The following is a 26449-nucleotide window of genomic DNA, read 5'->3' on the forward strand; positions in this document are numbered from 1 at the left end:
TTCTCATTCTATGACAAGATGACACAAGATTATACAATATTATACAGGATTACCACTGGTTTTATGTATTTCCAACTTGCTTTCCGTAGCCTTTCTTCATCATCTGAAATTGAATTCTCGAAAGGCAAAAACAAAAAATAAGGCAACAACCTTGTAACTAATTGTCTGATTTCATTGATATAAACATTCCTTGAAATTAAATGCATTGCTTGCTGAAAACATCCAACCAATAAGAAATTGATAAAAAATAAAGTACGTAAATTCAATTCTTTACATCATTTAAAAAGCAAACGAAAACAAGACTCTTCAAATAATTTATCTTTTACTAAGAAGTTATTGTTAAAAAATCAGATGAAGTTCGAGTCTGAAAACTTCAATACAAGGACCTCTACAGATTCTTTTTATCAAAGGAAACTCACCCAGCAGCACAAAAACAACAGAGGCCATAGCCCTAAATATGCAGGGCGATTAAGTTCAGCTACCATATTTACCTGAATCGTATATTTTTCCATCTAGCAACAGGGTTCTATTATAAAAGGAAGCGGTTGTGGTTTTTCTAACTGAAATATTCCAAGTGCTACTGTATTTCTGGGTTTTGCTGAATATAAAAATTGTAGTTGAGCAACGCGAGCTCTGAAGAACCCAATGCCATTGTTCAAGTTGCTTCGAGAAGGTTGGTAGAATGCTCATATTCCACAGGTTGCGAAGAGCGCAAAAAGGGTTGGTAGCCAATAAGAGATGGGAAAACGTAAGTGAAACGGAGAATATTTAACCTATTTGTTACCAGGAAGGGAGGTTTTTCGATGGTGTTTTAACACGCATCATAAAACACATGCCTAAAGGAAACTCTCGAGTGGAAAACGAAGGCATGACTGCTCTTTACTGCAAAAAATTAACAAACTCCGGGCTTCTTGCTAAAAAAGATGAATTTTGCTTTTACTCGTTATCATAAGACAAGCGTTATCCACTACCTACATAGAAACAATTCAATATTTGGATATCTTATTGATTCTCAACGATTTAAATAAAATTTGAATTGTTGAAAGCAAATTGCCAGAAATTCTAATGTTATCATTTTTTAATATGTTAATCTTCTTTCTACGTTCATGCGCACATTCAGCGATTCCTGCTAAAATCTTGGTAGACTACAGTAAATCAGGAATTCAAGAAGTATATTATGAATCTTCACTAGGCTCCTCGGCGTTAACTTCTTTCTGTCGGATCAAAGAAGCATGCGGATGTGTCGATACTTCAGGAACTGCATGAAGCAAGACCGTGTTTTCATGAGCCTGATCATCTGAAAGACTGTCTTCTTCTGCAATAACAGAGCCAGCTCGATCGTCTTTGACTGGCTCTACTTCACAAGGAATCAACGGCAAGGAAGCAGTGTTTGTGTCGCGTTCCGCCATTTCGATCTCTTCAGCGTGCCCATCCACTTTGAATACGATACCCACTTCTTCTATATTGTCATCTGAGGCCCCTATCCGACCACTTTGTTGCATGAACGTCGGGACAGCAAGCAATTTAGGATCACTACGTTTTCCACTGGAACCGTGGTGTCTTCTGCGGTGATGATGCTTGTGTTTGCGGCTGCCAGAACGCATGCTTCCCTCTTGGTCAACTGAGGCGCTGGTAGGTAGCATACGTGCCAGGGCATTCCGCTTTCTAAAAAATCGACCCGCAGTATAGTGAGGCACAGTGATAGGAAAAGTTAGCCAGCACACTACAAGCTATTTTGTGAAACAACTAACAGAGTATGAAGAATTAAAGTTTTCAAGTACCTGAATCAATACTATGCAATTCAATGATTTGATTAAAACTTAGTCCCTCAAAAACAACCGAGGCCTGTTCATTTTGCAGTAGGTAATTTGTTTTACGCAATCCTTGTAATAGCTTCATTTTAGTCTTAGTTAGTGTACGTTCACTATTGTAAAAACTAACATTAAATAATCTTTACAATTACAATTACAAAAATAATTGGCTGACGAATAAAAGGCAACATACAAACAAGACATCGCGTCAGAGTAAACCAGTACACTCCTCTAGCTGCGTTATTCATTATTCCGTTTTTAAACTCAGAACTGGGTTGAAAAAAACTGGCTTTTGGCACATGAGTTAAATTCTTTCGCATCAGTATACAACCCTTGACGTCATGAATTTGTTGCTATTTCAACTTCAAAACAACGTTCTAATCGGTCAAGAAACAAGGTGACGACGGTAACAGCAATGAAGTGTTCTTGACATTCAGGGAAGCTTAACAAACTACACTCTTTTCTTTATAAGAACAATTTTATAAGAACACGAGCCTCAAAATTGGTCAAAAGTTAAGAACAAATTAAGAACAAGCTGAGGTTGAGCTTCTGCAAAATGCAATTTTGAACAACGTTTTTTCTCAAAATCGAGGATTTTTAGCGATGAGTGGGTGCTTTTTCATCGAATATTCAAACTTTTCGGCAAATGAAGGTTGTTCCACTCACTTTGTTGGCAAATGAGGCCTGAACACCTCCCTAGAGCGAAAAAGCTAGCACTCGCACTGCTTACACCCTATTAGATTAAGAACAAATTAAGAACAATCAAGCCTCAGATTTTCGAAAAAATTAACAGTCAGCCTGAACTGAAATTTACTGGTTCTTATAAAAAAAAGAGTGTAACGAAATCTGTTGCTACCTGTGATCATATGGAATTAAAGTTTTCTTAGATGTGTGTGACGTTCATAGCTGAAAGTATAAAAGAAAACAACAAGTTTAAAACTCACACTTTGCTACAACGGTACGGTATTTCATCATCTGGCTCATCAAGAGACTCCAGCGTATACTTTCTCGTCGACAAAGTCCGCGCTCGCTAAAAAAAGTCAAAACAACATGCTGTTTTACTACTGGCAACAAGAATCTGTCAGTGATACCGTCACAGCTCTGGCCAAGGATAAACTAAAAGAGCTCCGTGTCCAAGATATTACAATACGAAATGTGCAGGAAAAAGTTTTAACTTCATTGTTGCCAACAGCTTTAAATCGGTGCGAATTTCAAGCAAAGCAAACTTTAACTGTAATAAGGCAGAATTCATCTGAAAACAAGGAGACACCGGATAAACATAAAACATAGTTTTTTTCTCAGTCATTACAAAAAAGACCTACCCGACATCGCAATTAAGTTACGATTCAAATCATGGTGTTATTTTCAAGAGTGCACGTATTCAAAGCATTCATTTAAGTAGATGATTTGAAAATCCAGTTTTTTTGTACTTACCACTGAAAGTTTGGGTGCCCGAGCTCTTGGAATAACAAATGATATATTATGAGGTAGTCCTTCGTCCATTTCTCCCCTCGTACGCTCTAGACAAGAAACAGATAATGTAAGGAAAATGTCTAACTGTACAATAAGTTCTTAATAAGTGGGCTAGGTATATAAAGTCTTTTCTAAACCTTCCCAAGAATCATATATTCTTCATTTATGTTCAATTTAACTGGTTAATCAAACTCTCTTTTACATGCGCTCATAGACGAGGAGAAGTCTCAAAGATCCATGGTTGTTTGATAGGCCTTGGCACTTTAGTAGTCTTTAAACGCTCCTTTCTATTTTATTACCTACGAGCTTTGAAATTTCCGATATATCCAGGGACATGACGGCAAAACATAAGAACCCTCATTGACTGAGTAGCTTTAACCATAGCCTGGTGATCGCAATAAGTGTCAAACTTTGAAATAGCAACTTAGAATTGCCCTGTTCTTTACACCAAAAGCGTACCTTTCTACTCTATTCAAATACAGGCAACATGACTTTATCCCAGGATTGACATCTTGCCTGTCACTATCCAACTTTGACAGCATCATACCCTAAATGCTATTGATATCAATATGGTACACGACAGGCTCGCAAGGACAATATATTTTTAACTCAAAAAAATACCAATCAATATGGTCTCAGATCTATACATCACCGTGGATCAAAGTGCTGGAATGAAATTCCTTTAGATATAAAACGGTCACCATCTGTTCATATCTTTCGTCAGAGACTCAAAGCCTTTCTTTTTGAAAATAATAATTGTAGCAGATTATAGATAGTAATCATCACTATTTTCCTCAACACGTTTCTTAGTTATATTCATCAATTGAAATTTTCCTATAAGGGGGTGGCCTCTCCTCGATTAGCTTTGCTACTGAGAGACCTCCTCCTCAAAAATTCCTCTTCATGCAAATTTTCTAAATTTTCTTTAGTTGTGTTTAGTCTTTAAACTTGCATTGTAACATGTAGCCTGTAGTGTATTTTAACATTTTGACAAAATTTGTATGTAGTGGAATTTAAAATTATATATGAACTGAACTGAACTGATTTTGTCTGAATTGTACGTCGATAGCTGCCTTGTAATAAACTGCAGTTAACAAAAACGGCAGCAATCAAGAAAATCGTTATATTTTGATTTAGTACAACTGGATGATTGCTACATGCATTATCGAGTTGTTGCCCTCTGCTGTATTTCAATAAAAATTTCACGTAAAATAATATTCAACTGCTATAAAGAAAAATCGTGTTTAGAATTGCATCTTTCTTACAAAATTACATGTAATCGCATGCTCGTTGTTGTCAACAACAAAGATCACTCACGATTTAAGACGCCAGTATCCAAGCGAGGCTGGTTTTCAGAAATATCACTGTTCTCCCTAAAAGCGAAAACGAGATTGATGAGATTCTGTTAACTTATTCTTGCCGATACTTTAAACATTCACCAGCCAACCACGATTCGATGGAAACGGACGTTTCATCGTCTGTTCTATGCAGCTGGTGGCATTTCGATTTAAAAATCAGAAAAGTACAGTTATGGAAGATGTGGAGTTTGCTGGCTATTCTTTGTCATAGCAACTGATAGATTTTGACGAAATAAGGTACCTCAAAGCAAGCGCAACAGCATACGAAGGGTTTCTTTTCACTGCAGACCATTCATCAGTCCTAAAAATGATCGCAAACGAAATAAAGTGGATTTGATTGGGAAACTTTTTATTAAGTCATAATGCCACAATTTCACGAATTTATAAGCGATTGATATTCTGCACAATAAAGCTTAGTAATAGGTTCAAGAAATCTTTTCACAAGAAACTATTGGTTGCAGTATAATAATATAAATATTAGACTTATAATTTGTAACTTGCTTTAATAGATTAAAACTTTTAAAGACAAAAGAAAACATGTAAGAGTGAAAAAACGATCCAGCTATAAGTAGAAAGGAAAGTCAAAAAAGATATAAAAGGAACTCACTTCTGAAATAATGCTGAAGGGTTTTCTGCCATACTGAGGGCACATCTGGTGGATAAAAAACACAACAGTTGACGCCATAGAGTACCTTATTTATTTTGTTCGAATAATACGTAAAATTTTGAATTGTCAGAGTGATTTCGATTGTTTTAAAAGCATTATTCAACTAAGATTTGCAGTTGAAAAACTACCAGTCATCTATTCTCTTTCTGCTTTTATCAGAGCAATAAACTTTATCAAAAAGGATTAAATTTCATACTCCGGCAAGGGTCGAAATATAAGACGATATCAATGTAAAATCTTAGATGTGTCTTCATCTATCTTAGATGTGTCTTCATCAAACCCGACATCTATCTTCATATAAGCAAAAGATCTGGCCTGATGTGAAACGGAAAAGTTCTTTGTTAATTAGGACTGATTTTTAATCATTTGAGAGAGTTTAGAGGACATTGTTGGTTCAAATGCCGCCAATAAGGTGTGCCTTCTTTCCTACCAGTTTAGTTTGGAGTCAAGTTTTGGTTACTGTACAGATGTGCTAGATGATATCAGATCACATCTACAGGTGAAACGGCTTTACGAACAGAAAAAGCTTTCCAAACATGGTAATATTTCCAAAGAAGTACCAATTATAATGATTTTCATCACTTTTAAAACTGAATATAATCCCAATAAATCTGCTAACAACGAGCAAATTGTCACTGCAAATTGTCCAAACCTACGCAAACAGAGTGAAATAGAAAATAAGTTCTTAATAAGGTAAAGTGTAAAGTGTTAGGGGTGGAAAAAGTGTGTTTTACAAGCCTTCCCCAATTATACATAAATTAGACTTTTTGCCCTTCTTATTAAATAACAATAAATTGGTAGTTCAATAGAAAAGAGACGAGTAATTTTCATACTTATGAGAACAACTTTGCATTTATCTGGAAGTTTAACAGCATAAACAAAAGTAGGGAAATAGGTTGAATTGCTCATGCGATAAAGCTTGAGTGCGACAAACTGTTTGACCGTTATTTTTCAAAACATACAATCCTTGCCAAAAGTAGCTGGAACGCCTTCCCATTGCAGCATGCAAATATACAAAGCATGTCTAAAATTACCTTACCAAAATATCAGCGCCGCTCCTAAAATTTCGACCCCCTCCCCCCGTACAATGTTGATTTATTTTCACAATACTTTCATACAGCTTTCAGTGAAAAAATGTTTACCCTCGGCATCAAAACATCCGAATTGAACAAAACTGTAATGAGGGGTGAGGGAGGGGGGAATTTTTCAAAAAAAGCTTCAGCTCTGCACAAGTGTTCCAACAATTTTGGCAAGAATTGTAGCTATTCAAAACGGAAGAAGAATATACTAACTTGTAGGCCATTTTCCGACTTGCGAGCATGATTTCTTCATCAAGCGCCTGGTCTGGCTCTCTTTCTAACCATTTTCGTAAGTACGTCTTGTTCAAATGATCGACAATCTCCTACATAAAATCAACACAAGTTACGTTCCACCACCAGATAATAAAGTCATATCAAAATCGACTCATCTAAAAACGTGGAAATATAAAATTTGAAAATGGCTTCGAAAAAAAAAATTTCACAACATACTTAAGCTTTTTCGTCTGACACTTCTCAAAGTATAAAACGTCAGAAGAAGGGTCCGAAATAACACGATGGAAATATATACCCAGTTGTGGATCGAAATAGGCCAATCAGAATCTTAACTAAGATTACAGAATCTACAGATTAACTAAGATTAACTAAGAAACAAATAATCTTAACTAAGATTAACTAAGAAACAAAGAATCTTAACTAAGATTAACTAAGAAATAAAGAATCTTAACTAAGATTACAGTCAATAGAACATAAATTTCAGACAAGCATACCCGCCAATAACCATGGCCATGATGTCCTAATACTTCTTCCATACCAGCATTAACGTGATCAAGAATCTAAAAAACGAATTTAAAGTCTTTTTCTTCAAATTTTAATGCAACGTAAACGAGAACGAACGTACGCAGCAATCAAGTCTTGGCTTTTTGTATGAAAACAAAAGGGAATTCCCTATATTAAAAAAAGCTTATGCATACGCCATACCACACCCCGAAGAATGATAGCAGTATAAAAATCCGTATTCTATTAACAATATGCACTAAACAGGAACGTGCTAAGGAGGGATTCATGAGGTGCCTCAAGACAAAAATAACTCACACGATCATTGATAACACAAGTCATAGTCATTTCCTGTTTCTCTTTCCTTTTGATTTTCAAGAATCTGACCAGTGGCTTGATCGTTGTTCCCTGAGAGGAAAAAAAGATTGTTATGTTCAATTGCTTAAGCTGCATAAATTATAATTATGTATTACTCGTTACCAGCTCTCCAGCTGATTAATGTAGATATGTAGTTAGAGATGGAGGGTGGATGATGTTATGTTTTGTTAATAAATAAAGATATAGCAAACGATGTTGTGTTTTAATGTTTCCAACCTGAGCAACAATATAAAAGAGATTAATATTCCACAAAATACAATAGCATCGCAAATCTTCGAACTAGCCCCCCCCCCTTTCCCTTTTTCTTTAACAAGCAACCACATAATTTGCACTGCCTGATCACTTTCCAAATAACATTTATTTACAATCAAATCGCTTTTAACAATTCTTTTTCTTTCGTCAACTTATCTGAATCTCTGCTTATTTATACCATTCACACCCTGCGGTGAACGCATAGAGACACAAAATCTCTCTTATGGTTTTACAAACATAGATTGACTTTGAAACCTCTTTAAATATCATAACATACACTCTTTTTTAATAAGAACAATTTTATAAGAACACGAGCTTCAAAACTGGTCAAAAGTTAAGAAAAAATTAAGAACAAGCTGAGGCTGAGCTTCTGCAAAATGTAATTTTGAATAACTTTTTTCTCAAAATCGAGGATTTTTAGCGATGTGTGGGTGCTTTTTCGGTGACTATTCATATTTGTCAGCAAATTAAGGCTGTCTCACTCACTTTGTTGGCAAATGAGGCCTGAACGCCTTCTTAGAGTGAAAAAGCTAGCAATAGCACTGCTTACACCCTCTTAATTTAAGAACAAATTAAGAACAATCCAGCCACAGATTTTCGAAAGAATTAAGAACAGTCAGCCTGAACTTAAATTTACTGGTTCTTATAAAAAAAAAGAGTGTACACCAAGAAGCTAGTAGTTAGCAAACCTTTATATAAGGTTATAAGATAGCGAAGAACAGATTGCAAATATACAACGCGTGGTGACTCTGCACCTTGCCAAGACGATAACCTACGTTCTGAGGGGTAAATGGGAATCCCCTTAAATCAAAAAGGGGGAAGGGGGCTCAGCCGGGAATCGAACCCGGAGCCTCTCGCACCCAAAGCGAGAATCATACCATTAGACCACTGAGCCATCCATACTTGATTTAAATTGTTTATCAATTTATTTTCAGGTACCCGTGCAACGGCTTTAGAAGCGCATTTGATCACGCCCAGATTCTCTGTGTAATGGCAGAGTACCTGCTGGCTGCACATCAACCGCCTTCGATGAACAGACGGCACTAGCATCGCTTGTCGTTTCTTCAAATATCACGAAAATTAATTCATAATGAAAAGATGATACCTTAGCAATGGAGTCGGAATCAACTGCTATGTAGAAGATGCCATGCCTTCAAAAATTTCTAATGAGCCCCCTATTTCAACTTCAAACTCGCTTCGATATGTTTAAAAGTGCCCTTTCAGCTCCGAAACGTTGCCGTTTGGAGAACCATGCCTTTCGGGTGAGAGTAACATCAGTTATTTGAAATAGGTACACTTATAACGCTAAGCCGAACCACAATGTCTTTAGAAGCAGGAACTCGAAATATCCTCTATTTTCATATTTTTGAAGAGAAGGGAATTGAAGAATCAAAATCATTACGGATTTTGGTTGAAAAACATTTAATCAAACAAACCTACGGAAAATTTTAATCTATATGCTCAATAGCAAAGGAGGCAAAAGAAGGACTCTTGTGGGATTCCCTAACGTGCGAGAATCAAGACGAGTAGCTGCGAAGCACTCAAAGCTAATTTTCCAACCGGGTAGCCAATGTTCTACTGGCGTAGTAAAAGAAGATTGATATGAGTGTGAAGGGGGCTGTAGGTTTGTTTTATGGAAAAAAGGTTTTCAAGATTGCACGAATAATTAGATTTATTCATTTTTGCTTTTTCCTGCAATCTTAAAATTCAGTTAAAGTTATTCAAGGATTTTATCTTTTAGTAAACATCGTTACAGTTGATTTCATTTGTCTGAAGACAGTATTTCCTTTCTTGGGTTGCAGATAGATGTGCGCATGCGCAGAGGGGAAACTGGTCAAGGTGTACCTGAGCCCAAAAGATGAAAAAAGGGGCTCAGCCGGGAATCGAACCCGGAGCCTCTCGCACCCAAAGCGAGAATCATACCATTAGACCACTGAGCCGACCTGGCAAATTTAAATGTTGTAAAGTAGAGGCTTTCAGGTACCAGTACTAAAAATTCCACGTCGATGGTTAACCAGTATCCGTGGTAACAAGCTCGTTGCGTTATTAACAATGTTGATTATGCATTAATGTAAATAAACTTGATAAATCGTGGAAATGGCGGTCTTGGATGTCAAATGAATATAAACTGACAATGACATGATCACTTCTTTTTTCAAAATGGTGGAATTACTTCCCCAGTTTTAAACCAAAGAATCTACGATGAGCCTCGTTTCGAATGCATTAGCAGCCACCCTTTTCGATTAAGAAATCCCGCTTTTCCATCATATTGATTGGTTTTGGCCTGAGAAAATTAAAAATAGCAAAAAACTTGATTCTGTTTTGATATCTTAATGCTTCTCTTGGTGGAGTCAAAAAAGCATCTGACATATCTTGTTGTCTGTGGTGTAGTGACAAAAAATGAAGCGCCATGAAAATTACGAGAAAGTTATCTGTTGGAAAAGGGTACTTCACTTCAATCTACCAAAAAATAAAACAACTGTCTAGAAGTCAAAGAAATAGCTAAAGTTAATGGTAAATAGCGAGTAACGGTGTCCAGTATCTGAAAATGTCCCATTGACCCAAAACAATGTCATAGCTTCCCCCTGATACAGCAAAAATAGAAAAAAAGGGGGCTCAGCCGGGAATCGAACCCGGAGCCTCTCGCACCCAAAGCGAGAATCATACCATTAGACCACTGAGCCGCTATAACCTTTCCTGATATTAGAAACAACTAGTTCTCGGGTACCAGTACTAAAAATTCCTAAAAAACCATTACTGGTTTCCATGGCTGCAGGCAGGTAGCTGCGCAGATTGGCGACACTGCGATGGATAATTGCTCTTTAATTACGTACCTCGTTTACAGTCTACTGTAGTATTATGTTGCTTTTGATGAAGAAAACGCTGTGAATGATTGTGGCAAAATCATAATTTGTGGTGACTGTGGTGAAAGCTGCCCAATAGGTTTGCGAAAATGACATCTCAAAATATCAGGCATCTCTTTAAACACTTGCCTGCCGTTGCCTCTACTTTCTTTTTCACTTTCGAATCGATTAAAAGTGGGGCTGGATATGGGAGTGAGGGGAAAGGACAGGTTTATATAAAGTTACACTTAGCCAAATGAAGCTAAGGAAAATTACCAGTAGGTCGAGCTCAAGGATAAATGGCTGCGAAAGAAATGGTGCGATGTAGAGATGTGAGAGAACTGGAACTTAGTTGCTAGGTTATGTGTAACCAGAGAAACGGAAGGAACGCAAGATGTGTGACTGTAGTAGAGTTTTGCGAAGAAAAGTTTAAGAAAAAGTAATTGTTAAAGTTCGTAAGAGAGACTTTATAGAAGTTAACGAGAAGTAGATTGATGGAAAAACAAAACTGTAAATATAGTGTGTCATTTTGGTAATTTCCAGGTCGCTTCGTCACAGCGGACGAACATCTTTTCAGCCTTAATAATTCGAAAATCTGAGGGTTGATTGTTCCTAATTTGTTCTTTAATTATTAGGGTGTAAGTAGTGCAATTGCTAGCTTTTTCGCTCTAAGGAGGTGTTCAGGCCTCATCTGCTAACAAAGTGAGTGAGACAACCTTCATTTGCCGAAAAGTTTAAAAATTCACCGAAAAAGCACCAACGCAAGGCTAAAATTCCGCGTTTTTAAGATAAAACGTTGTTCAAAATTGCATTTTACAGTAGCTCAGCCTCAGCTTGTTCTTAATTTGTTCTTAAATTTTGACCAACTTTGATGCTTGTGTTCTTATAAAATTGTTCTTATAAAAAAGTGTATTGGGGTCTAATGAAATACCCCAAATACACAATGCTTCCTTGACCCAGCCTCACCATCTTTAAATCAGTTCCACTGAAACTTTTAACGATAAAACTCATTTTATTCTTTAAAAGTTACCTGGACAAAAACAGTGAAGAGCACGACAACCATTGTCGTGGTGACCAGCATTTCTTTAAGATCGCGATCCATGTGATTGTCATCCAGCAAAATAGCCAGGCAAAATGCCACAGCTCCGCGCAACCCACCATAACTCTGAAACAAAAATGAAGATTTTATCATAATTCATCTAAATCACAAAATTCTTCAATCCTTTATAATAATATAAATTATTCGTATCCGATAAAGATATACATTGTTTTGCCGAGATTTTGCATTTCACACTGCTCACATCGCCGTCATCAAATTAAATTTCAACGATGTCAACAGCGTAGCTGTTCGATAAAGCTCTCATCAAGCCTACACATATATAAATAATTACAAGCCCACCCAAAAAATAATTAAAACTCTGATGCATGAATACATTGATATACTGTAGAAAGATAAGACAGATAAGCCTATAATTCATTAAGGAAAACTTTTAAGGAACATAGTTTTGAAGATAGTTGAAGAAGATGTTAAGATAACAAAATCTGGTGGATTGAGGTTGAGATACAAAGTTACAAAATCTGGTAAGGAAATAATTAACAACATTGCTCAGGCTCGGAATGTATTTTTGCACAGTGAAAAATAATTTTAAGAATCATGTATTCAAGATGAAATCGGAAAACATAAATTAATTAGTAAAATATGCTTGCCAAAATTAATTAAACAGCCCACAGCTTGAGTTTAAATTTTTTATTTTTTATTTTATCTCTCAATTACTACTACCTTTTTCCCTGCCCCCCCCCCCCCCCAGAAAAATGTTGAAAGTTGAGGCAAACATAAAACACGCCAGCTGGAGAAAGCTACAATGTACGAGCACGAGGCTGTCACAATCATTATTGAGGTTACCCACATCACTTACAATGCCTGCCAAAAGTACTTGGAACAACCACCAATTTACGCTGCATTTGATATCTTTCATTCCTTTCATTCCTCAAACAATGTTGATGATTTAGAGTTTTATCATAAAAGAAGCGCAAAAGAAAGTGCTTCCTAAAATCCTAACTCGTTTGATAGTAAACCAACATTGTTCCGTGGGGGAGAGGGGGATGATTGGTCTTGACCTTGGAAATTGATGTCAGTGTTCCAAGACTTTTGGCAGGCATTGTAAGTGATGTGGGTAACCTCAATAATGATTGTGACAGCCTCGTGCTCGTACATTGTAGCTTTCTCCAGCTGGCGTGTTTTATGTTTGCCTCAACTTTCAACATTTTTTCTATGTCATTTTGTAGTAAACTAACATTATTTCAAGGGGGAGAGGCGGCTGAATTCGAACTTGAAAACTGACGCTAATGTTCCAACACTTTTGAATGTGATGGGAAGTTGAAATTTTGCAAACGGATGACAATTTATAAATTTATATGAGTAATAAAACTCGATGTTCTTTGTAGAATCTGATGTCGCCAAATGTTCATGCTACTCACCATAATGAACTGCTCGGTCTTGCCAATGTTTTGTACCCTGCCATTCCAGTTGGCAAGCGCGGTCAAAACTATAACGCCTAAAATGACAAAAAATCACTTGATCGATAATCATTAATCAAAATCACTTAATCACTTAATCATTATCAAGCAATCAAACACCAAGCAGTTTACGCTGCATTTCATGAAAAAAATCCTAACCCGTTTGATAGTAAACCAAAATTATTCTGTAGGGGAGAGGGGGATGATTGATTTTGACCTTGGAAATTGATGTCAGTGTTCCCAGGCTTTTGGCAGGCATTGTAAATTCAAACACAGAACACAACTTATAGTAGCTTAACGAAGCATTTGAAGATCACTGCAAATTTAAACAACGGAATTTGTTGACTGAGTAACAAAATAAAAGCTTAAGAATAATGTTATGTCATTAATGTACGTGAACAAAAATCCTAGTTCTGCTGATTGGCCAGTTGAAACATGATTTCAGAACAATAAATCTTTGCTTTGTTTCTGTGTAAAAGTTGTAAGAAGCCCAGGTTGTGTTCCACTGAGGTCTATAACATTTAACTTTGACTCCAGAAAGGTGGTATACTCTTTGAGAGAGTAAAATTGCTAACTAAGGCTCAAACCTTTCTAACAACTTGAAGACGTTTTTGCTTTTCCTCAACTTTGACATAATATCGAATCTCGGTGCCCTTGGTAACTAAGCTATAAAGATATAGCATAGTATGGATATAGTAAGCATCTTACCTACAGTCCTGACGACTAAAATCAAGACCAGAGTGATAATTATAAAGACTGGGTTCCACAAATGCTTGTTCATCACCAAGGAAACGCCCAGAAACATGAAAATGATTGTCTCACAGCAAGTGCTAGAACAAAATGCAAAAATTGATTTCCATAGGTGCTGGAGAGATAAAATTTTGCAGCATGATCTATTATGATCTTAATGTTCCCAACATGATATTAGATAATTTTGCACAACAATGTGTAATAATTGCGAAATTGTGATTATCTCAGCACAAACCATATACTTCACAAAATCTATGACAAAGAATGCTCTTGTTCTCACTCTAGTATTGATAGGCCTAAACCTATAACAACTATCGCTAGACACTAAAAGAGAAAAGTCGACTATAATATCTTTTAGATAACAATTTGTTTTGGTGAGAATTTTGTCAGTGAATTTATTTTATTTAAATAAAGTCAATTTAGCGTATGAAAATTTTGAATTGCTTTACATTTGTCCTAGGAAAAAAAAGAAATGTTATAATGAGCACGAACATAACAATATATCATTTATCTTCAAATTAAAATTCTCAGTTACAATGTTCATATCAACAAATAAAAAGGGTACAGTGTTTTTTAAAAGAACCAGTAAACTTAAGTTCAGGGTGCCTGTTCTTAATGTTTTCGAAAATCTTTGGCTGGATTGTTCTTAGTTTGTTTTTAAAAGTAATAGGGTGTTGCCACGTCCCTAAGCAGTTGCTAGCTTTTTCGCTCTAGGGACGTGTTCAGGCCTCATTTGCCAACAAAGAAAGTGAGACAACCTTCATTTGCCGAAAAGTTTGAATATTCACCGAAAAAGCACCCACACATGGCAAAAAAGCCTCGTTTTTGAGATAAAACGTTGTGAAAATTGCATTTTACCCCAGCCTGTTATTAATTTGTTCGTGATTAACTTTCGACCAATTTTTAGGCTCGTGTTCTTATAAAATTGTTCTTATAGAAAAAGGGTGTGATAATTCACTGACCTGGAAATGATGGACAACAGTGTTGATTGTTAGATTGTTAGATAGAATTCAAAACAGGAATCGAACCTACGAACTTACGATCACAGGCCGAACACTTTGACCGCTCATCCATACCCTGATAAGGAGTATTAGACCACCGTGAGGGTTAAAGAGAAATTAACGATAACTTGAACCAACATACTGTAGTCTTTCTCAGTCCAATTCATAAGAAAATCAGAAAATTGATATCATAGACAAATAAAATATTTGTTTATTCGTAATAAACTAACCTCAGAAGTTTGAGGAAGTATTTGATCGTTGTATGGGACTTTCTTGATACATTTGATTCGACGTAGGGTTTCATGATAATACCACAAAACAATATCCTGTGAATGTAAAATGTTGTCTACCTAGTGAGTAAGGTATTACCAGTTAAAAGTGTATCAGCATTACCTTGACGTTTCAGATTCAAATACTTAAACTTTACTTTTAACAAAATTGTTACTAGGCTCTTTAGAAACTTAAAGGACACTTAAAAATAATAGTATTATATTCTTATTGCGTAGTTAGTAGAGAGGACCCTGGAGAAGATTAGTTATTAGGCTAACCAGGTTTATCCTCTGTAAATAAAGTTGATCTATCTATCTATCTATCTAAATCTTTATTAACAACAAAATACTTTATTAACATGTGTTGATAACGAAGATTGTGATCAAGATGACTTTTTTAGAAAACACCACACCAGTACAAGGACGCAGATAAAAAACAGCTTATTATTTTTTACAGTATATCCATATATCAAGAAGAAAATTCAAAATTGTCAACAAATTTGGACAGCAAATCATTATTTATCACTGTCCATTCAGTTCGCTACAATAAAATCAGCAACATAAAAGTCTTCGGAAAAACCCTCTTCGCTTTTTGGCAAGCAGGTGCTCGATGAGAATTTCTTTCTCTTCCATCCTTCTATCAAGAAAGCCCATCTGAGTCTCTAAGTTCTTTATCTCGTTCTCTCTAGAACGGTATCTGTCTTTATGAGCCGTAACCTCGCTTTCCAATATGCTATTGACTCGGTCTGCTTCTTTGCATTCCTTCTCTAGCTTATCAATTTTGTCGGAGAACGAGGCATTGTCTTTCGTACGAGCATCCATTTCATCCGCAAGACTTCTTTCCAGTTCAGCCTTTTTGCTACTTAGCTTAGTTGATTTAGCTCTGAGGTCCTCGATAACCTTTTCTCTCTTACATTTTTCGTCCTGCATGAATTCTACCTTACGCTGCAGCTCGATTAATTCCATTTCCATTTTATCGTTCTTCTTCTGCTGTTCCTTGATGGATTCCTCTGCTGTTCCTAGGCTATCTTCTAGACAATGAATCTTCTTCAGATAGCTTTGAGATTCACGAGCACATGTAATGTCGATGGCCTTATACAAGATGTTGATTGTAACATGCATTGCCTGTTCCTTTGCTTTCAGTTCTTTAATCTCCTGTTCTTTCTCGTTTACTTTGGCTGTTAGCAATCGAGTTTCTTTGTTCCACTTCATTTTTTCTCGCATCAACCTATGAGTGTTCTTCTCTGCCATTGCCTTTAGTTTGTCCTGATAATTAGCATTAATCTCCTTAATTTCATTCTCTTTCACTTCAATATCAAATTCAAGGCCAAAATTCACATCCAAAACCTCTGTCACTTTATTTGCCAGTTGCAATGAATGATCTTGCAGTGCCTGGCATTGATTTTCGGATGCATCCAGATCTTCGGCTAACTCATCAACCTCTGCAGCCTTTTCTTCCAATTGTGCCCTTAAAATCGCGATCTCAGTTGTGAGATTCTCGCTCAGTGCTTTAAACTTATCACTGTCATCGCGCAAAGGGCCTTTTTCTTGGATCTCAAGACCAGAATCCTTTTCAATGACACTCTGCTTTGCAGAAATCAAAGAGCATGCAGATGGTACTGCATTCTTCTGCTTACAAGCTAGCAGTTGAATCCAGCCAAGTTTTTCTACATTTTTTGCCATCTTTGATACCTTTCTATCCAAAGCTAATCCCGCCAACTCTTTGTACTTATCTGCATCAAGTCGACTTTTGAATGTCTGAAATAAAACAAATTTTCATTAGGTTTAAATTCAAACTATTTATACTTTAATAATAATTTGATTATTTGCTCATTTTGAATAAACAAAATCATCGTATACCTCTATTCTTTTCTGTTCTACAAACTATATCTTTACATCTCTGGTTATTATTTTTCTCAAAACCATGATCAAACAACAAAGCTCGTGAACAATCTCAGAATTTATACTATTGCGCCTTTTATTCAGAAAAAATTTTCGAATATAGAAAAACAGTAAAAATGAAAAACTTGAGCAGATCAACAACATACCATAAAGGCTTGAGCAAACGGGCGTTGTTGCTCCTGCTCGTACTTCACCCGATCGATAAGCTGGTTGTTCAACACAACCAAATGCTCCTTCTCTCGCTCCAACGAGCTATTCGATTCAGTCACGGCTGCTGTATGTTCACTCAACGCAGCTAGCTCATCGCGTAACAAAGAAATACGATCTTTGTCGCGTTTTCTTACTTTCTGATTTCTCGTTAAACTCATGTTTACCGATTCTCACTTTCAACACACAACACCTTTCGATAAATTACCAAAAGCAATCAAAGAACAATAATAGAAAACTTGCAATTTAAGAGAGCCGTAAATTGATGTGACGTCATATTAGATAATGATAGGATTCGTCACAAATGCGATCGAGATTGCCAAGTGCAATAGAGGCTTCGAGGTCAGCTGGTCTTTTGCTTAACAAATAACCCAACATTTAACTTAAATATACTGCAATAAAACTTTTGAAAGTACATACTGTTTTTACAATAGAGCCTACGAAACATACTTCAAGAAAGTTTTAAAAAGTTCTTTAGATCGATCTCATGTTGAAAAATTTTAGTCCAAAGTTAACGTTTGTAGAGTTTTGCTGTTCTAAAATTTGCGCTTCTACGAGGCAAAGCGAACAAACACCTACAGAGAAATTGTAGATGGTTACCCAAAACAAGAGCGTCAAAGCAAATGAATTCTACAAGGAATCTAGAGAGGGGAAAACAGACAGAAGTGTCGGCGTTTGTAACACACAGTTTTCTTGAAAGGACTTCAGTATTTCCTTCCACACTTATTCAAGCATTTATTTCTTTCAAAAAATATTTCAAGATTCGGAGGATTTGACAAAAGAATGCAATGATCTTTGAACGGCGTTACAAGATATCCAATGATAGTGCAACCTAAGAAAGGTAGCCAGCCAATAGATGTTGTTGAAAATTTAAATCGGCATAAACCTACCATCAGCGATGCATTGGAAAAGATTAAGATAACTAAAAACATTCCAATGAGGTGAAACTTTGTATTCAGAATCTCAAAAATTACTGAAAAAGACGATCTACAAGCGATGTTTAATTTCTATAAAAAAAGAACAGATAACGCGGAAACGGGCGGATGAGATAGCCTTTCCAATATTCTTCAAAACTGCACTTAAAACAATACAAAAATAACCTTGTTTTTTGTCTTTGCATGTTTAGCCCTCTCCCCCAAAAATATTATAAGCCCCACTCCCAATCCTTAACTTGCTCTGGGGGTGGGGGTAGGGGTGGGGGTGGGGGATAAAACATTATTAAATCAGTAATGAGAAACTTACGCCATTATTCCTGAGAAGTGAAAGATCTCTGCAGTCAGGTACGCCATGTAAGACATCACAAAAATGAATATAGGTTCTATTACTATAAGAGCAAACGGAAATGAATGTAATAAATGATGCGATTGGCACTGCAATAGGAGAATAACTAAAAATACTGCTGTTGGAACCTAGTCATAAAAACATTCAAACATAATACAAACATAATAAATTGTTTATTCAAACATATAACAGTTGTCTTATGAACAGTGGCCTGATCATTGCACTGGGCGCGAAACTCGGAGTAGCAACTTAGAACCGTCCTGTTCTATACACCAAAAGCGTGTACAGATCTTTCTATACGGCATCAAGCACTTTATGACAGACAGGCAAACCGTAATTTTCGTTATCAAAACATATAGATACCTTCATACATTGCTAATTTCGAGCTTGCAAATTATCTTTTTTGGCTATCAAGATATACAGTTTTTTTGCTGTTCGGCCATTTGAATATGTTTCCTATTTAAAAAACATGAGAAGGACATAACTTGATTTAACAATAGCTTATAGCCTCTCACTAAACTCTCAGCCACTCGCCTACGTACAGCTCCATACATCTCTTATAGCCCCTATATGATCTCACAGCCCTACATCCCCTCTATAGCCCCCCCCAATCCCCTTAGAATTACGTTTAACTATAATTATAAAAGTTTCAATTGTTACATAAATCAACATTACAGACCTCTGACGTGCTCCGTGAAACGCGTCACAAAGCTGGCAGCGATACCCCAAACAACGCCAATAAACGTCCCACCGATGCTCACAACAAAAAACGAAACGAAGGCAAGCGCTACCTGTTAGGTGATAAAACCAGACAATCATCAATTCACTAGCGATAAACAACTATGAGAGACGATAAACAACGATAAACGACGATAAACGACGATAAAATTTATGGGTTGAAAGAACAGATGCAAATAGTTTTTAAGACGATAATTGGTTTCTTTAAAATAGGTAATAACAAAAGCAGCCCAACTACTGCCAATTTATTTCTTCTACGATGGGGACTTAAATATAAACGGCAATCCCTGGCAGAAGTCCTATGTAAGCCTTCTTTGGAAAGAATGGGGAACCCGCTGAAGACCTATACACCAGGGACATGGTAGATTTTACGTACTATTCCTTCATTTAATCAGTTATCAGTCAATTTTATGTCCTATTTACTTCAACAATTAATTTTCAGTTCATAATTTGTAAAAGCACCTGGGACAAGTTGGAATTTCGGAGGTTTTTTTCATTCATCTCGTGGCTTTGATCCATCAAGGTATAGGCAGTATTCAAACTTAGGTGGGTTTATAACACTAAAAAATCCGTTGTAAGAAACCTTGAATTGGCTCCGTGTCGTCTTCAACTAGCATACTCAGAATTCATATTGCCCGCAAGGCTTGTGACGTAAAACCGTATTAACGTTAGCGGTGCAGCGGTATTAATACTTATTAAACAACAACGAGTGTAAACAAAATATACCTCTTTAAATGTGACAAGAGACATGTTCGCCATTGCTTCGAAGGTATGGTAAAGCACAACAGAGGCAGCATCTGCGAATTTTGTGAATTTTACGATAGTTTAATACACACGTCACCATTCAAGTTAACAAGAACTTATCAAATTTCGGATAAAACTAGCATGCCAAAGCAAAGTAGAAATCAGGCTACAACCTTCAACATATATATGAAATTATTTAGAGATAACTTTCAAGTAAATAAACTATAGAAAATGCAAAGCCGTACAAAGCTAAACAAAAACAAACATTGCTTAAACTGCTGTCCCGTTTATAAAAATCTGGGTGGTTAGAAAAAACAATAAGATGGTTAGGAAGAGATCACGGGAAACGGCAAGGTAGGAAACCAAAGTACTTTTCTTCCGTATAGAGTAACAAATTCTGAAAAAGACTAAAGCAGAAATGTGCGGGTGCGATTCATCAAAAACAAGAAACAAATCGAATGCACCATTCTTCTGCTAACCATTGGTCATTATCAAAAGTTTATACTCTGAGGAGTTTTGGAAAAAAATACTTTAGAATGCTATGTTCCGCTTCTCCGTACCTTTTCAAATTATGCCCTACCAAATAAAATAACTCCTACTTATAAAACTGACTTAATCTGTGGCATATTTATTATTCCATAACTTGAAAAGGCTTGCTCTTTGCAAAGAAAAATGTTACGTTGCATGTTTTTTGCAAATTTCGATTGAATACAACCGCAAAAAATAGTTTTACAAACCATTCAGCACAGACTCTCCAAAAACCAAGATGTATAGAACCTCATGGACATGGACCTCCTCAAAGACAGCAAGAACCTGAAATAGGAAAACTCAAAATTACATAGTTCAATTTTTTTGCCAGAGAGGCAGCTACTAGAAATTTATTATCAACTTGAATTAACAAATTGGTATGTTGCCTAGATATTTATCGGCTTTAAAATTTTGTTCACAACTTACCAAGCAATGCAGTTTTTAGAGGATTGATAAAAAAGTATTGAGCTAACAAACAGTTTCCAAATTTTCATGTAAGTATGATTTTCAAATGTGTCAAATTCCTAGGTTGACCACCTTATCTGACCTGGCTGCTCCCAATTTCAGGTGCAAATTACTGAATACATGCGCTGCCAGTGGATCATAAAATTCCTGTATTGAAAACATATCAGTTTCACTCCTTCGCTGCTACAAAAAAACACCCTTGATGTTAGGGGTTATTTTATCCATACTAGCACATACTTGTATAAATTAAGGAAAAAGGAAGACATTTATCTCAAATATTCTTAACTGCAAGCGATGGAGGGGCAAGCTAACTATCAAACAATTAGTGGTGTGTCACATTTTCGTCAGCTGACAGTGCACATTATTGCGCTGACCAAGAATTTTTTTCAGAGATTGATGTGCCTGTTTGATGTAAGCACTAAGAAACGGCCCATTACTTCATTACATATTTTGTCACAAGACTTTTTATGTCACTCTGATTATCGTTTAGCTGCTTGAAAACTCATCAAAACAAACATCAGAAATGTAAAAATTCACGTAAACTTCTATCTAAGAAAATAAGCATAAATGGAATATTGACTTACAGCAACAGGGTCAACAGCAGATATTAAACTACCAAAAAGAAAGGCATGCATCAGTGAATAGCTAGTTGATGTGAGGCCTTGCAGCCCATACAACACAGAGCCTAGACAGGGAGAAGAATCAATGATTGAAGTTCTCTACAGTTGCAAAGCAAAAACGCTCTAATTAATTGATTAGTATTTTAAAAATGGAATAGTCAAAAACAGTCATGTCTTAGACCAACATGGTATAGTCAAATCTACTTTCATGGGAGGTTGAAAAACCACACAGCATTCATTTCGAAACAAAGAATGTATCACATACATCATCATATCATACCTGAAATCAATGCAATATACTAAACAACATTTAAAAGTTTATACAATTACGTGATCCATCAAGTATCATGCTTTTGTATTTCTCAATATAGTAAGCTGGATCAACCTTTGTTGACAAGAAAATTTGTTACACTATTTGTCGCTGCGTGAGTCAAAAAACATGACATGTTGCTTCATATATGAAGAGATTTCAGGCTTAACTAAAACCTTTTCATGCTGGCTATTTGATTCGGAATGATTTGATCTATTGCTGAATAACTTAGTCTAAACACAAAGTGATAATCAAAAGAGCTGACATCAGCATGGTTCCTTGAATTTAGACAAACAACAATTTAAATTTTCAGTAATTAGTCTTTTAGTACTCAAAAATCTTGCACAACAAGCTAGTGTTCGCTACTGGCTGATTTCACACATGGCTTACCATACAAACATGTTTTTTTAGCAAAATCCAGTGTGGATATTATAGTTTTGCTATTTGTTGTATATGAACTCAAATATTCATTCTGTATGAAACAATGAATAGCATTTTGTATTTTAGATGGACTCCTAGCCAGACCATAAGTCAAGCTAAATGCTACTAACAGAGTCCTGAGGGGTTTATGGTGCATGATTTTCACTAAAATTAAGAGATAAATGTGTCTTGCCTTGTAGCCTTTTTAAAGGAAAATTAACTGTGTGGGCAAGACATTGTCAATACAAAGAGGAGGACAATAGCCTATTGTTTAAAAAATGGAGGCTTGAGGGGCAATTGCCCCCTAAATAGTATGTTGAAAAAACCCTGCTGTGCTTTAAAATATAAGAAATATTCAATATGTTTATGAGCACAGCTTTGCCACACACCTAACGCAAAATATTATACCTTTTCTTGACCAGAATATGAGTAACAGATAAAGAGTGTTTCTGCAATTCAGTCAATCTAGAAGTGACTTCAAAAATTCTGAAGCATAAGTCTCCATGCAAATGTAATTTGGAATACACCTCACTAGATGAATCATAGAAACAAAATAAGTAACAATAAAATCTGAAAGGGGGCAGTAAAAATATCTACTTACCTATAGCTAATGAATTGAATATTGTTCCCTGGAATAGATAATTCAACAGTCTTTAGCTTTTTGTATCAAAAGCTAGCATGAAGCAGATGATTCAGAGACATATTAAATTGTTTGTAATTGATACACTGTTTCATTCTAAAAATATCTGGCATGACTGACATAAAAAGTGATAAACATAATTTAGAGAATCAAAAGTTTACCAAAGCTAGTTGGAAAAAGATGTGCCAAGCTTATATAATGATAGAAATAAGAATACTTTTTTACATTGCAATTAAAGGTAAAATTCTTCTTCCCAGAGCTCAATTTTTAAAATTTTCAGTCAGAAGAAAGTTGCACTCACAATCTAGGGCATAATATTTTTCTATCAGCACTCATAGATGTGTTTACTGTATCAGTGTTAATATTGTAACCAGCTTAATTAACTGAATTGGGATGAAGTGAGCAAGGCTCTTATAAGATGTACTTAGTGTGCAAAAAGGTTGAAAAGAAATTAAGCATCAATACTCACAATTGTAGCATACAGCAAAATTGTTCCAATATTAAGATAAAAAAGTCTGACTGGCATGAAATATCCAGCATCCAAAATTATCCTAATGAATGTGAATGAAAAAAAGAAATGTTGATTTCTTTTAATACAAAATATAATGATTAAAATAGCCCAATCTTCATAATTCATTAGCTAATAAATTACCTAAAACAATAATTAAAAATCCCATTTCTTTTAGGAAATTTAAATTTACCTAGCTTGGTTTCAATGCAATAGTTTTTTGTTACTTGCATTGTCTTTGTGAGCTATGCTCTTACAGAGTCATATTTCAAGGTTGGTAATTAAGAAGAGAATATAATGCTGTTAACATGGTTGAAATACTGTAAATCCTTGAACTGCTTCCCCCCCCCCCCTCAAAAAAGCCCCCACTCTAGAACTACAAATTTTCAATAAGCCCCCTTGTATCAGGCCCAACTGCTACCATATATTCTCAAATTTTACAGCTCAGTTTGATGGCTTTTGCCATCTGAGGCAGCCTATGGCGTTTTATTGAATAACCACAACAAATTCGTACTTTTGGTAGTAATTAATTAAATGCTCATAAAGAAATTTATACTAAAATAAACAAGGTCTTTCAATAATGTCTTCTTAACGTTTACAATAATTTTACAAGCCCCCACTTGTATAAGCCCCCCTCTCGAATAAACCCCCATCCAAAAATATCAAAAATAAATAAGCCCCCAGGGGGCTAATTCGAGGATTTATGATAATGAAACTTACGGTGGGAGTAAAAACAGAAAGAATAAATTTGAAGTGAAGTAGAACTGTTGCATGCCAGCTGCTCTAAAATAAAGAACAAAAAAGTGATTAAAATTTCATTTCAAATTTAGATAACATATACTAAAAAATATTGTATCATACATCAAACATTTCATACTAAAAATGTATGACTTACTTTAGGATCAAACCAACTGGGACACCCAGCAGTATCAGCAAGCTAAAAAGACAAAAATTTTTATTGGTATGCATTTCATGTTCTCATAAGGTGACATGTCTCCCAAGCAAAATATTTTAAGATATTAGCAATTAAAGGCATTGAATCATGGTAAATAGGCCTTCATAATAGGGGATTCCTGTAGTTTCATGTGATATCAGCATCTGTTGTTGACAATTTGCTAACGATGGGTACTGTTTTGTAAATCAGTACAAGCTGAGTTCATTTGATCAGTGTCAGGCGCACCAATAGCATTGCAGCACAAAAATCACGACTCTGCGAATTTGGGTACGTTTGGGTATACCCTCTCTTTTTTATCATGATTCAATGCCTTTAAGTATTTGTCCTTCACTAAAATAGTCTTCCAGAATTTTATTCAATTGGGTTTATAACGCTTTTCAGTGACTTGTAATTATGTTCTGTGATCAATTTAATAATAAATGAAAGATACCCTTTCAAGAGCAGGACATTTCAAGCTTCATTGGAAAATTAAGAAGTGGTTATGAATGAAATCTCTTGGCTAATCCAGGCATATGGCAGCATGTGATTGTGTGCGATGGCAAGCTAACAATTGGCCAATGATGAAAATTGTTTAACACTTTTCATTAAGGAGTGCTTTTGGATAAAAAAAATGAGGAATCAATTTCAAATTCTTTCAAAGTTTTAACAACATGTTAAGATATCCATAACTTACCAGGATTCCGGCATAAGTGATGAAACACGAGTGAAAAAATGAAACACTGGAACAGAAAAACAACTGACTTGATATTGATATTCACACAAAAAAATCCAAAAAGAAATAAACATTGATTTCCACAATCTCAAGTTGTCTCAGTAATGATAATCAGATATTGACCAAGGGGTCCTTCACTTCTCTTTAAATTCAACTGTGGACAACATACCATGATAGCTTTAATACAAACTACATTTAATTTTACATTGATTATAAGATACACAAAAAAGGCAAGAACATATTACAAGATTTTATTTAAGATTAATTGACTAAGGAGGAACTCTCTAAATAGATATAATATACTAATCGAGAGAGAGACCATAAGAAACAAATAGTGTTAATTTCAAGATTATGTCATATACTTTCAAATTTTCCAGGGTAAAGATAAAGGGAAGTTTCCATAGTGTATTTAAGTTGGAATTTTGTAGACTGAAATGTTTTCATATCTCTAAAACTGCAAAGAGGTACAAGAAATTTACTATTGAGATATCAGCAAAGCTGAGGGGTCAACTTTTTCAAGTGCATTTATTGTGCATACCTAATTTTGCAATGCTCCCAAGCAAAATCCATAGACATACATTGAAAGGTGTTTCCACTCTGAAGAAATCAAATTTTGCAACTTTAATGCCTTCAGACTTCTTGTGTTTGGACTTTTCGTGTGTTTTCGTAGTAGAACCATTTCCAAAAACCGACTGAGATTTATTTGAATTCAGTGCTGCAGATGAACGCTCGTAAATTGCTGGTGAAGATTTCGTAGGCAGATGTTTTGTGCAAATCCCATCACTGCAATTCTGTAGAAGTGGATTGCAGCGACTAAGTTTCCAATTTATGGCAGCAGCAATGAGTAGCAACAACATTTTCGGCATAATTTTTCCCTCCATAGCTCTTGTCTTAACTGCTACAAACTGTTGTTAACACAGCAAGTTGAAGCAAATCGACAACTTTTGGGAACTGATTCTTTAGCTTCTAACTAGTCTTTGTGTCAATTTAAAAACAACTTTCCCTTCGTTTTAATATTTGCTTCAAGTTCGGCACAGTAAAGCAACAATCCATCGACGTTGTCTCCAAGTCGGCAGGTCAAAAGACTAAATACCAATGTCTTGGTCGCCGCCATAAGTAATTTGTACGGTAAATGTATAGCAAACATATATGTTGCCTTAATTTAAGCTTGTCTCAATTAACATCTGAAAAACCCCACTTTCTTTGCTCTGTAACAAGCAGTTCTGTCCGCCCACATCTTCTTTGGAACCCAAACAAAGTAAAAGGTAGCCGATTCCTCGTACCCC

The 26449-nt window shown here is 35.7% G+C and overlaps 1 protein-coding gene and 3 non-coding genes across 4 annotated transcripts; all 4 read right to left on the minus strand.

Moving 5' to 3' along the window:
• Positions 1 to 59: 59 nt before the first annotated feature.
• LOC135693156 (Na(+)/H(+) exchanger beta) lies at positions 60 to 26449 on the minus strand. The gene is made up of 24 exons (XM_065211545.2): positions 25702 to 26449; positions 25125 to 25170; positions 24392 to 24433; positions 24217 to 24279; positions 23458 to 23539; positions 22950 to 22977; positions 21583 to 21683; positions 20743 to 20818; positions 19988 to 20058; positions 19203 to 19314; positions 18485 to 18566; positions 15095 to 15190; positions 13822 to 13943; positions 13075 to 13151; positions 11627 to 11761; positions 7442 to 7531; positions 7117 to 7182; positions 6602 to 6711; positions 5250 to 5294; positions 4884 to 4943; positions 4602 to 4657; positions 3246 to 3331; positions 2756 to 2841; positions 60 to 1665 (listed from the first exon to the last, which is right to left on the minus strand). The coding sequence occupies exons 1-24, from the start codon at positions 26042 to 26044 to the stop codon at positions 1176 to 1178; spliced, it is 2565 nt and encodes an 854-aa protein (XP_065067617.2). The 5' UTR covers positions 26045 to 26449; the 3' UTR covers positions 60 to 1175.
• On the minus strand, positions 8577 to 8648 carry Trnap-ugg (transfer RNA proline (anticodon UGG)). Its single transcript has one exon. It is a non-coding gene; the product is annotated as a tRNA-Pro (tRNA).
• Trnap-ugg (transfer RNA proline (anticodon UGG)) lies at positions 9622 to 9693 on the minus strand. Its single transcript has one exon. It is a non-coding gene; the product is annotated as a tRNA-Pro (tRNA).
• On the minus strand, positions 10366 to 10437 carry Trnap-ugg (transfer RNA proline (anticodon UGG)). Its single transcript has one exon. It is a non-coding gene; the product is annotated as a tRNA-Pro (tRNA).

This window comes from Rhopilema esculentum, chromosome 11 (assembly GCF_057945365.1).
Source record: "Rhopilema esculentum isolate cy_ngs chromosome 11, ASM5794536v1, whole genome shotgun sequence".
In the NCBI taxonomy this organism is placed as follows: Eukaryota; Metazoa; Cnidaria; class Scyphozoa; order Rhizostomeae; family Rhizostomatidae; genus Rhopilema; species Rhopilema esculentum.

Excerpts from the sequence above, each read along its gene's own strand:
- LOC135693156 (XM_065211545.2), bottom strand. The coding sequence starts at position 26,044 with ATGGAGGGAAAAATTATGCCGAAAATGTTGTTGCTACTCATTGCTGCT. Across the intron at positions 7,532-11,626 it reads TCTTCACTGTTTTTGTCCAG|GGAACAACGATCAAGCCACT; the intron begins GTAACTTTTAAA and ends TTTTCCTCTCAG. Across the intron at positions 1,666-2,755 it reads CCGTACCGTTGTAGCAAAGT|AAAGCGGAATGCCCTGGCAC; the intron begins GTGAGTTTTAAA and ends TCGATTTTTTAG.